General features: G+C 44.9%; 1 protein-coding gene across 1 annotated transcript in view; it reads right to left on the bottom strand.

Annotated features, from left to right (window-relative positions):
* Positions 1-4,352, bottom strand: part of FDFT1 (farnesyl-diphosphate farnesyltransferase 1) — a 41,941-nt gene extending 37,589 nt beyond the window's left edge. Inside the window, exon 1 of the mRNA XM_086703833.1 lies at positions 4,152-4,352. Within this exon, the coding sequence (XP_086559959.1) occupies positions 4,152-4,250 (99 nt within the window). The 5' untranslated portion in view covers positions 4,251-4,352. The remainder of the gene's footprint in view (positions 1-4,151) is intronic.
* Positions 4,353-13,359: the final 9,007 nt, after the last annotated feature.

Below are 13,359 nucleotides of genomic sequence, written 5' to 3'. Positions count from 1 at the left end.
AGCCGGCCAGCTGAGCAAGCCCAGAAGAAATCAACCAAACTGGCCCGGACTAGTAGAACTCCCGAGCTCTCCCAGATGACTATGAACTAAAGTTGTTGATATTTTGAGTCACTGAGTTTTTTTGTAAATTGTGGTAAAATATACATAAAGTTTATCACCTTAACCATTTTTAAGTGTTCAGTTCAGCAGTGTTAAATACATTCACATTGGTGTGTAACCAGTCTCCAGAATTAAGTCCCTCAGTTTTGGAATGGTTTGTTACTCAGCAAAAGCTAACCTAATACACTGAGATAACAGGCTTGAAGAGCTCAGCGTAGTGCCTGGCAAACATAAGAACACAATAAATGATGTCCATTGCTATTATCAGGTAATTATTATCATTATTAATTTGATTATTCTAACTCACAATATAATTTCTTCCCAATCCCACCCACTTGTTGAATTTGTGTTCCAAAAATGTTGCTTTCATTGTGTCATAGTTCTGCTCTTAACCATCACCTGCTTTACTGATCACAGCTCAGCTTTTGGACTCCCACATGCACTTAATGAATTTTATACTTCTAGCTTTCACTCTATCATTTCAGCCAAGTTGGTTTCCTCATCATCCCACACACATCATGCTTAGTCCTATATAACCTGGCTCATGGTAGCTTTTACTGAAGATCCTCCCCACTAAACTAAATCTTTTTTTTTTTTAATTTTTTTTTTTTAACATTTATTTATTTTTGAGACAGAGAGAGACAGAGCATGAACGGGGGAGGGTCAGAGAGAGAGGGAGACACAGAATCTGAAACAGTCTCCAGGCTCTGAGCGGTCAGCACAGAGCCTGACGCGGGGCTCGAACTCACGGACCGTGAGATCATGACCTGAGCCGAAGTCGGATGCTTAATCGACTGAGCCACCCAGGCGCCCCCCCACTAAACTAAATCTAACACTTTACAAAGTACTTTTCCTGTGTTTTCTGAAAACTTTTCCCTCTAAAACATTTCTAATTTCACTAAAATTTTCCTGAAATCAAAATGTACTTAAGAATACTTGGCACTCCCTAGGCTATCTTACTTTTGTACACCTATTCTCCATTAGATTGTGAACACATCAGAGTGGGCATTTTCCACCCTGTGTCCATCACACTCAAGTGGGTCAATTTTAGCTGAATCTGGATAATCCTCTGTTTGAGGCGTCTCTGTGGTCCATCACCTGACTGATAAGCAGCATGGTGGGGTTTAGAGAATGAGCTCTGCAGTCAGACAGCCAGAGTCAAAGACAGGCTCCACCCCTGAATAACTACACCTCGGGCAATTAATTAACCTCTCTATGTCTCTGTTCTTCATCTATAAAACAGGAAAAATAACAGTACCTTCCTCATAAGATTACTGGAAGGTTTAAAAAATAGATGCAAGGAGGTGTATAAAATAATGCTTGGCACACACAAAGAGCTCAATAAACGTTAGCCATTATTATGAAACCCTTTATCTAAAAGGTAAAGATCTAGGTTTAAAAAGTGTTTCAGCACAGGGGCACCTGGGTGGCTCAGTCGGTTAAGCATCGGACTCCAGCTCAGGTCACGAGCCCCGTATTGGGCTCTCTGCTGTCAGCACAGAGCCCACTACAGATTCTGTCTCCCTCTCTCTCTGCTCCTCCACCACCTCTCAAAAATGAATAAATAAAACATATATATATATATGTATTTTTTTTTGAAGTGTTTCATCAGGGCATCAAGATGGAATAAAAGGTCTTGAACAAGTGCAATTAGGAATCTGACTGACCCCAATTCTAAGCCCACAGCATGATGAAACTGCCTAAAAAAGACAGTGAATGTGATAGGGAGGTAAGATGGAGAAAAGGACTTTAGTTGTATATGGCCCTTTTATTTCTTAAGAAAAAAAAGATGAAGCAAATATAGCAAACACTTACTATACGATATAGTTAATCTTGGAAATAGAAAATGGTTTGTTAGAGTTTTTTCAGTATTTTTCTACTTGCTTGAAATATTTTATAATTAAAATACATTTTTTAAAGCAAAAGCAGTCTTCAACTATGTTACATAGAAATACTGCATCCATAAAGAAGGAATTTAAAGTTCTGAAATGCGCAGACCAACCCAAAAGAGTACTGTTCAACTTTGGACACTAGACTTTAAAGGGAGAGAGAACAGGCTGGTAAATGATCTGGAAAGAATAACATATAATGAATAACTAAAGGAAGAACATAGAATATTTGGCCTGGCTATCAGTATTCCTAAGAACAGGAGAGTTCTCTTAAAAGATGTCAAGTGCTGGATTACAAACATGGATTAGACCCTGGTTCCAGGGGGAGAACAGAATGAAAACAATCCCACTTACTGTACTAGAAGGTAGCACTTCCTAAAATCGAAAAATGTCTGGGGGGTGAAGTGGGCAAGTCTCCAGAGGCAGTTAACTACTTGTCACAGGTAGTGCCCAGGAGACTGTACAAACTGGTTTGTAAAGCAGTGACTATGCGTTTTGGGTCACAGATCCCTGGAAGGATAGGATAATAGTGGACACTGTTCTCTCAAAACACACAAATGTACACTAACATAAATGTTTGCAAATAATTTCAGGAAAGCTCCAAAAACTCTCAGTAAGAATCTCTAATTAAATACCTACTGAACAAGGCACAGGAGCATCCCTCAAAAAAGGACTCCCCTGTCCCACCCACAAGTGATTTTTCCCTTTTATAAATGTCCTTATGCATTTACTATATTCTGCCACATTTACTTAAGTTTATCTTGTTTAAAACGCTAGAGGTTTCTTGGGGGTAGTGCACCCACCTTTTATTCATTAATTCACCAAAGGTACATCGAACAAGATTTCCACATCCAAATAGCTTAAAAATCCAGAATCAAATATAGAATCTTGGATCTGAAAGGGATCTGGGGACCACCATTCAAGACCGTGGGGCCGATATAAGGTAAGCAGTACTAGAGAAAATGGTTGAGGGAGTTTCATAGGTAACTTGTTATGGTGCTTTTCTAAATTTTCTGTGAACAGTCTTACAATGTCTTATTCACTTGACAAGATGGGGAGCATTTTGTGTGTCCTATTTGTCTGTGCATGACATCCTGCCACCGTGCACCCACCATAACATCTAGCACAAAACAGGTGTTTAAAAATGTCTGCTGAATGGTCACTAGGGGTGGCACTGACTGAAGCTAGACCCTGAAGGATGGCATGGATCCTGAGTTATGAAAAAAAATTTTCTGATGGGAAATTTAAAGCGTTTACTTAATAAAAGACACCAATTAAGAGTGCATTTAAGCAAAAGATGGTATGTGTGATGTTTCCATTGGCAAAAAGAATTTAAAACTTTTGATACAACCCACTAATTCGGCTGAATGTATTTATTCATCCACTAATCACTTAAGAGTAAGTTTCTTGTTGGAATAAATACCTTTGTAAGCATTCAGTTAACAAAGGATACAAGAATGAGGCAGATGAAATATAAATAAATAAAACCAAGTCTGGCCTTCAAGCAACCAACAATGTTGCTAAACGACAGATATGCAGGTAACTAAAGAGCTTGGAAGAGTAAATATGTGTTATAAAAAAAAACCTAAGAAGCACTGGAGAATAAGGGATTGATCAGACCCAAGGAAAGTGAGGGAAGCTTATAGAAGAAGTGATGTAACCGAAAACTGGAAGGATGAGCAAGGTTTCATTCCAGAAAAGGTACTGGGACAATATCTGCATAGCTTTTTACATTCACCAAATTCTCTCACAGGTCCTCCCCCACTTAATCTACCCACACAATCTCAATTTTGCAATCACCAGTTAAGACACAGATAACATCAATGCTCAAGGACAGAAGGAAAAGTGAAGAAAAACGACCTGGCAAGCAATGTCTTGAAAGAGCAGAAACATCAAGACAACCTGGGGTAGGGCTGGAGTGGGAAGAGGAGGCCTACCACCTGGGCCCCATTTGGGGTTAGGAAAGCAGAGTTAGGCTGGGCCGGTGGGGCCGCCAGAAGGGGCGGGGGTCTGTCGCCCCGAGGGAAGAAGAGCGCCTGAGGCGTTTGGCACCTGCTCGCCGCACCCTCCGCCCAGGATTTTGGGCCTGGTCGGCCAGGCCCCAGGCCCGGCGCCGCGCGCAGCCGCCCCGCCCCAGCCAGGATGCAGGGATGCTCGGCCCACCTGGTCCATCTTGGGTATCACCTTCCGCCGGCCCCCCATCTGGAAGCGCAATAGGTTGTAGAACTCCTCGGGGCGCCCCAAGCACTTCACGAACTCCATTCTGGCGGCGGGCGGCGGGTCCCGGGGATCGGTGCTCACCTCCCGGTGTACCTCCGGTGGACACCCGCCCGCACACAGCAAAAGATTAAAGCCAAGAGGCGCGGCGGGTGGGGCGGGGCGTAGGCGGGCCCAGTTCATGATGCCACGCCCACATCCCGCCCATCTCAACGCGTCCCTGGCTCTCGCGCCGCTTCTCGTGGGCTCGCGGGGTGGACTGACGGTCTCTGATTGGCTAGGACCGCTCGCACCAGGCAGACGCCGGCCAATCGACGGTAGGATGAGTCTGGCGTGACGACCACACCCTCTAAGCTAATTGGAGATGAGAAAGGAACACCGAACGGGATTGGTGCTTCTATGGGGGCGGGCCTTTTCCCTCTCTCTAGGTGGAGCTTGGGGCTCGAGCACAGAGGGAACCGAACCAGGGCGCTGCGGCGTAGGTGCAGTGGATTCTGCCTCAGGCGCGGGCTTTTGGTGAGAGCCAAGCAGAGAAGAGCCCAGCGGGCGACAGTCCGCTATGATTTCGTCAGTAATCCCTCCACCTGTTTATTCGTGTTTGTCCTGTCGGCTAGATTAGCTCTTCAGTGCCGCGCTTTGAGCGCCGCCGCGCACCTCCTGTGCTGGATCCGCGCAAAGCAAAAGGCGAGTGGGCCCACCACCAAGGTGTAGGTGCTTACTGCAACACAGGAGAGCAGAAGCTTGGCAGAGTCATCCGCGGCCCTTGCAACCCCATGGAATCCCGGGCACCTGCCCCCAGCAGTAACACCCCTTCTTTGCCCGCTTCACAAAGCCTTTGACTTCTTTCTGGCTGATATCACTCACTCCTGGAAATTCAACAACAGGACCTCTTTTAAATAAGTGTTTTAGACCCCACTTTGTCCCCAAAATGAATCTGAAGCGTTTCTATAACCTCTGTTACAGGGATGTGGAAATTTGTATCTCCATCTGAGATCTCTCCAGTCCTAGAAACGACTTGCTACTGCACACTCCCACACCCAATCTATTTTAACACAGCAACCAGCAATCACTTTGAATTTAAGCCAGATGCAATCACTGCCTAAAACCCTGAAACCTCTTCCCTGTTTAGTAAAAGCCTAAGTCCCTACAAGTGTCTACAAAGGCCTGTATCATTACCCCTCCACCCCCATTACCTCTTTGGCCTCCATCTTTTCTCTCTCCCCTTCTCTGGCCCTAGGGCCTTTTTGTATAGCTGTTCACTTCACCCTTCCTGCAATATCTTACCGCCAGACACCCAGCTCCTTCATGTCCTTGATGAAATCTCACCTTCTCATTTAGGCCCACCCGGATCATTCTATTTTAGACGGTGTTTGTCCCCCCACGCCCACCACACTGCTGATCCCCATCCTGCTCTAGTTTTCTCCATAGAATTTATCATGTGCTAATACAAGGTTTACTTATGATGATCAGTGTCTGTTTCCTCTTGCTGGAGGAAGATGATAGATCTTTGTTTTGTTCACTAACACACCAAGTATCTAGAACAGTGCCCGACACATACTAGTTGCACAATGAATGTTTACTGAACTGAGCCGGACCCCCTCTTTGGTGTTCCCCAAACAGTGCAAGCTTAACATGTCCATAACTGAAATCTCCCACTGAAACTGTTTTCCTGGTGAATAGCACTAACAACCTCTCAGCTGCCAAATTATCAAATCCAGATGTCATCCCTAACTCCTCCTTTCCCTAAACTTGTCCCCTTTGAAATCATTCATCAAGTCTAGAGTCCAAGAAACAAACATCTCTCGTCTTAATCTCTCCTCTCTGATCCATCTTGGTTTAAGTCCCATCTTCTCTCCCAAACTATTTTGAAATCAACTTCGCATCTCTCTCTCTCTCCATGCATGCCTAGTGACAGCTTAATTTATTTAAAACACACACTTCATTATATTACCCTCTTGCCTACAATTCTTCAATTTTAAATTCCTCAAAGGAAATGCCTTTCAATAATATTAATGATTCTGGCATGTAATAAAAACTCTCTCGGGGTGCCTGGGTGGCTCAGTCGGTTAAGCGTCCAGCTTTGGCTCAGGTCATGATCTCGAGGTTCACGAGAGCCCACTTCAGATCCTCTGCCCCGCTCTCTGTCTCTCTCAAAATAAATAAACTTTAAAAAAGAAAGAAAGAAAGAAAGAAAGCTCTCTCATCATTTGGCACCTCCATTCCTTTTTTTGGATTTTAGCCACCTTCTATCCCATCACTACCCTAACTTCTAGCCCTGACCCAGCCCTGGCAGCACCTGCAGACCCCAAACAGGCCACAGTATACCCCAGTCTCGGCCCCAGTAACTCACCTCTAGCATGCTCTCCCTTGCTCCTCATCTAGCCACCCACCTCACGTTCATTACAGCTTAAATGGAATCCCCTCCTTCGGAAATCCTTTTCTGAAGTTCCCTGGCCTCACCATTATCTGTTCTTTAGATTCAACAGGCATCCACCGAACATCAGCAATGTGGCAGGCACTGAAAAAAACAAAGATGAGCAAGATGAGCTTTGACCCCAAAGAGCTTCCAGAGGCACCACACCAGACACGGTTGCGTAATGGTGCTGGTATTTATGAGAGACATGGTTGAATCCTAATCCAGCTCCCTGAGTCTGACCTGTGTGCCCAACCAGAGACTACGTATACAAATAGTCAATGGCCAGACCATATACCATAGCAACACTCTGACCCACAACCTCTGCAGCAGCAGGCCCAGAATAGTCAGGACCAGGTCAGTAACTTCTCTCTTGTGCTTCCTTTCAACTCAAGAACAACCACAGAAAGCCAAAGAAATCGCGTAAGATACCCAGCTGACAGGTAGCCTGCTTCCAGCTTCTCTATGCCAACATCCTCCAATCAGCACACCTGAGTCCTTCCTTTTTGTTCATTATAAAGCTTTCCCACCCCCCTGCCTGGGTCTCTGCGAGATGCGGATGACAAGTGACAGTGGCTGATGCCCTTGCTATATAGCAAGCTCTGAATAAAGGGCCTCATTTGTTCTTATTTCAGTAGTCTTTATTTTCATAAACCTTAGTACTTGGATCATGTTCATCAGATGCTCTCATCTTGAAATTGGTGTGGTCCAAAATCTCTTTTCTGTCTCTTCACTGTGAACTCAAGGCCAGAGACCATGTCGAAATGTAACACCTGGCACAGTGCTTGCCACATAACAAAACCTCCACTACTTTCTGTGGAATAACAATGCTTGAAATTGGGACCGTACTAGAACTTTTATTTTCATTTTTTTTTTTACTTTTTTTAAGATTTTATATTTTATATATACAGCTTAAAGTTGGGAGAGAGAGAGTGTGTGCTAGAGTACAGGAGTTGGGAAGAGGCAGAGAGAGGGAGAGAGAGAATCCTAAGCAGGCTCCACGCTGTCAGCACAGAGCCCAACTTTGGGCTCAAACCTGTGAACCATGAGATCATGACCTGAGCTTATATCATGAGTCAGACACTTCACTGGCTGACCCAGCCAGGCACCCCTTTAAAAGATTTTATTTTTAAGCAATTCCAAACCCAACTTGGGGCTTGAACTCCCAACCCCAAGATCAAGAGTCAAATGCTCCACTAAGACTACCAGGCACCTCTGTACTGGAACTTTTAGAACACAAGATCAGCACTCACTTATCCTCCCCACCCTCAACACAACATTTTTTTCCATAACCTACTGAAACACTTTTAATGCTTTTTGTAATAAGCCAGCCTCCTGCTACTAATGTAGGGGTTTTCTTGTCTTTTTTATCCTTGTGTTCCCAGACCCAGCACTTAGAAGCCATTTAAGAAATCTTTATTACAGGGCACCTGGGTGGCTCAGTTGGTTAAGTGTCCGACTTCAGCTCAGGTCACATTTCACAGCTTGTGAGTTTGCCCTGCATCGGGCTCTCTGCTGTCAGCTTGGAGCCTGGTTGCGATTCTCTGTTTCCCTTGCTCTCTGCCCCTACCCCACTCGTGTTCTATCTCAAAAATAAACAAACATTTTAAAAAAAGAGAGAGAGAGGAGAGGAGAGGAGAGGAGAGGAGAGAAAAAGAAAAAAAAAGAAAAAGAAAAAAAGAAAAAAATTTATTGAATGGCTAGGGCCACTGAAACCTAACATTAAATACCAAGTTTTTCACAATGTCAGTCATCACATAACTCCAGCTCATGAGATAAATAAGTCTTTCCCCTAAATCTGTTGAATACAAATCTCACCTCTCCTTACTTCTAGGTGAAACCTGGTCTCTTCCTCTATGAATCCCACCCCTCACCTGCAATTCTGTCAAGCAAAAGCCTCTCCTTCCATCCAAAAGGCACAGAATAAGAGTAATTTCACTGTTCTACCCACCCACCCCACCCCTGCTGTTGTTTCTGTACCACCATCACCTCTTTTCTAGCTCCCATTCACTCCACTTATGCCACACCTTCCTCCCTCCTTTCAGGACCAACTAAAACTTTCTGACACCCTCCTGCCATGATGAATAAAATCTTAGAGGGGAGCATGGTAGCTGTGGTTTCTGTCAGCTCTCCACGTTTCTGCTTCCACATTTCTTCCATGCAGAACCCAGTCTGTGTAATTCTTTTTTTTTTAATGTTTATGTATTCTTTGAGAGAGAAGGAGAGAGAACACAGCAGGGCAGGGGCAGAGAGAGGGAGACACAGAATCCAAAGCAGGCTCCAGGTTCTGTGCTGTCAGCACAGAGCCCAACATGGGACTCGAACCCATGAACCGTGAGATCATGACCCGAGCTGAAGTCGGATGCTCAACCCACTGAGCCACCCAGGCGCCCTCCCCCCCGCCCCCAGTCTGTGTAATTCTGATGAAGTTCTGATGGTGCCAACAGCAACACCTACAACTCAACTGTTGGTAGGTGCTGTATCTTCCCCATTCTACAGACTTTAGGTAAGTCAGTGAAGTCAGAGAAATAAGAAGTCCTCCTGGGAGGATAGAGCAGGTGTAAGGATGATTCTTCCATGTTTTTCTATAAACTTTATTATTTTATTTTATTTTAGTTTATATTATTTTATTTTATTTCAGAGAGGGAGAGAATATGAGTGGGGGTGGGGTGGGGGGGTGGAGAGGCAGAGGGAGAGAGAATCCCAAGCAGGTTCTGCACTGTCAGCAAGCGAAGAGCCTGACCCAGGGGCTTGATCTCGCAAACAGATCATGACCTGAGCCAAAATCAAGAGTCAGATATGCAACCAACTTGAGCCATGGAAGAAGTGTCCCTATTCTGTAAACTTTATCACTTGAATCTTTTGGTATCTGTAATTTAAAAGATAATAAAAACACTTTATTTTTTTTTTCAACGTTTTTATTTATTTTTGGGACAGAGAGAGACAGAGCATGAACGGGGGAGGGGCAGAGAGAGAGGGAGACACAGAATCAGAAACAGGCTCCAGGCTCCGAGCCACCAGCCCAGAGCCCGACGCGGGGCTCAAACTCACGGACCGCGAGATCGTGACCTGGCTGAAGTCGGACGCTTAACCAACTGCGCCACCCAGGCGCCCCAATAAAAACACTTTAAATAATAAAGATTCTCATTCACCTTCTTGGCCTTCTACCATTCTTACCCAGGCTACTTTCAGGATGTTAATACAACATCCATTTCATTGTTTTGGAGCCTTGGCTACTGGATACTGCTGGAGAAAGTCGGGAGGTAGAGCAATTCACCCTGCGCGTTCAGTGTGGCTCTACAACCCTTCCCTTGAACCCTAAGTGGCTCTAAATTCCCAGAACAGCTATTACAAAACTCACCCCCTCCTCCTTTGTACTTAAAGAGATCTCACCTTCAGCAAATTTCCTCCGGATCTATTTTTCTCTTCCTATCCTTGCCTGGTCATCTTTAAGTGCCAGCGCTAGTGTGCTGTCTAGTTTTTCCTCTCAACTAATTATGTACAAATCCTCACACCATATCCACCTTTTATTTATTTTAATTTTTTAAATGTTTTCTTTCTTTAAATTTATTTTTGAGAGAGACAGAGCATGAGCAAGTGAGGGATAGAGAGAGGGAAGGAGACACAGAATCCGAAGCTGGCTCCAGCCCCCAAGCTGTCAGCACACAGCCCGACGCGGGGTTCAAACCCATGAATCCTGAGATCATGACCTGAGTCGATGTCAGATGCTTAACCGACTGAAGTACCCAGGTGCCCCAATATCCAGCCTTTAATAAGTATCTCCTCCCTGACCTCTTCGTTCTCATTTCCTTCAAGACTAACCTTCTTGAAGGGCACACCATCCTCATCACTTCTACTTCCTCAGCTCCCGTGCAGTTCTGAGCCCCTTTAGACTGGCTGCCACCCTGTGCAACTGTTCTCTTGAAGGCTCTCATGACCTCACATTTGATTGGCAAATCCAAAGGCCTCTTCTCATTCTCCTCCTTCAACTTGGCATGAGCCAGTTGACTATCAGCTTCTACTTGAAGCTGACTTTTCCTCCTGTTATACTTGATCTTTCATTGACTGGCTTCTCTTTCTGCTCTTGCCGCTTAAACACAAGACATTCTCTAAGGTCCCACTGTGACCGCCATCTTTTCTCATGATATGTGATGGCCCTTGTTAACCTTCTCTAACTGAGCGTCATGCTACGAGGGAAGCTCTCACATCCGTGCCTCTCAGCCCGGCCTGCACTTGTGGAGGGCCAGGTCTACTTCCAAACTACACTGTCCTCCCCAGCTCCGGTGCCGTACAGGTGCCTCCAGCTCAACATGCCTCAAGTTTGATCTTCTCCCCAGAACCTGCTCACCTCCTCACTGATTTTCCCTATCGGTCAGCGGGGAAGCTCCTCTAGCTCAGGCGCCAGGCTTGAGCTATCTTCAGCTCTCCCTCTCCAACCCCGGCCTCGAGTGTCCACATCTAGACACCTAGGAGCTCGACCCCGTGACTGCCCTTGCACCTCCCCTCAGTTCCATTCCCATTGCTGTTTCCAGTTCTGTCACTTCTTTTATCAACAGCAGCCACAGCGTTTTTCTCCTTCCTTTTCTACCAATCACAATGGGATAGACCCACACACAGGCCACAGTGCCCAACCCTCCCGTGTCTCTAGAACCTTCCCAGGCCATTCCCCTTCTTGTACTCTGGACCAAGTGTACTGATAAGATGTTGACTTAGAGGAAACAGTCTGGACATTGTCACTGCCCTAGCTCATACCTAACATTTCACACTTAGGTTTTCCCATGTGAGTTAGAAAGATAAATTTGAATTCAGGAAACATATATATATGTATATGCATATGTATATACACATACACACATAACATTTTCATATAATATATATACATGCACACACATACATGCAAGAGTGGATAAATAATTCTTATAGATACAAAAAGCAGTCTATTACTCAAATAGTATTTTCACAGTATCCAGTCTGGAAGTTGGGTTTTACAAACTAATTTAAGTTAAATACCCCCATTTCTCTCCCCAGTCAACTCTTACATTGAAGTCTTAACCTGCCATGTGGGATATTAGGATAGGACCTTTAAAGAGGTGACTAAGGTTAAATGCGGTCGTAAGTGTGGGGCCCTAACCTATATATAGGACTGGTATCCTTCTAAGGAGAGCAAGAGACCCCAGTTAGTACCTGCACATAGAGAAAAGTCCCTGTAGGGACACCAAGAAGGCAGCTGTAAGCCAAGGAGACCTCAGGAGAAACTGACATGCTGGCACCTTGACGGTAGACTTCAGGCTCTGGAACCATGAGAGCACAAATTTCTGTTAAGTTTCCCACGCCATACTATTTTGTCAGGCAACCCTAGCTGACTCGTATACAGCCTAAGGCCGAAAGAATGACACTTCTGTAAAGTATAAAAGGTAACTAATGTACAATTGTGTAAGATATTTATGAAATAAATACAAAGAAAGCAGAAATGATTTAGATTGGATATAAGAATGTCATGACTGAGGGGCACCTAGGTGGCTCAGTCGGTTAAGCATCCGACTCTTGATTTTAGCTCAGGTCAGGATCTCACGGTTCACGAGATTGAGCCCCACATCGGGCTCTGCACTGACAGTGGGGAGCCTGCTTGGGATTCTCTCTCTCTCTCTCTGCCCCTCCCCCACTCGCCTGTGTGCTCTCTCAAAATAAACTTTAAAAAAAAGTCATGACTGAATGCGGTTGTTGATATTGGTTGCAGGCAATGATCCAAAGGAAAAACAGACAGTGGAGAGGCACATGTGAGAGCAGATTCAAATGGTGCTTGAAGAAGTTTGCCTTTTCCACACTCTGTTCCAAGGAGGAGTAAAGGTGAAATGCGTTTCATGGTAAAATAAGGTTTGGAAACAGTGGGCAAAGTAAGAGCACTTTGCTTCATTGCAGAATTTCTGGGAGCCTTTTATGAGGTCCACAAAGCACCACGAGGGAAATAAGGCATTATCTGATGACAGAACCCTTCATTTGTGAGACATCAGGGGTGATGCTTCTTCCTAAGGTCATATTTTCAGAGGTGCTGCATCGAAGGAAACTTGGCTACTTTCAGGGACATACCCCTACTGATGTCAGTCATCACCTGGGTCAGTACGGGGGCACAGTTATAGAGGCCTGTACAGAAGGAACCACAAAGTTGTGAGCGACATGTGTGTGCCCTTGAACTCTGTTAACTGTGTGATCTTAAGCAACTTCCTCAGCCTCTAGTCTAGAGTTCTGTTTCCTCATCTACAAAACAAAGACTGTAACAGTGAGTACTTATCTCCACGAAAGGTTTTTTTTGCAGATTATATGGCAATAACTGGGCTAACAGCTTTCCTCATAAAGTACTCAGTACATGTTAACTGTCCCTACAGGTTACAGGTCTGCCATAAAGTGGCTTTCCCCAGTGTTAACAACTCTTGATGACATAAGAGATGAATGTAAAGGAAAGCCTTAAAATATTTACCGTTTTTCCATTTTGCTCATGCAAATCACTGTCTTCTACAGGCCAGAGGTTGGTGCATGGAAATAAATCCACCTGTGCTCTGCCACATTTCATGGCAATGCAGCACACTTACGGGCAGAAGAGCAGGTGTGTGTTCACCCCCTCCCTGCCCTGCTCCTTTTCAGCAGACCCGTCGGACCAACTCAGCCAGTCCTACACAGCCGCCTTCACGAGAGCTCAGGTATTTACAGCCTGAGAGCCCTGACTACCAAATAAAGACAACAACG

This window comes from Puma concolor, chromosome B1, assembly GCF_028749965.1.
Source record: "Puma concolor isolate L17-30 chromosome B1, mPumCon1.1.hap2, whole genome shotgun sequence".
Lineage (NCBI taxonomy): Eukaryota > Metazoa > Chordata > Mammalia > Carnivora > Felidae > Puma > Puma concolor.
Note: the sequence above shows the minus strand (reverse complement) of the source record. Positions and strands in the feature narration are given on the sequence as shown.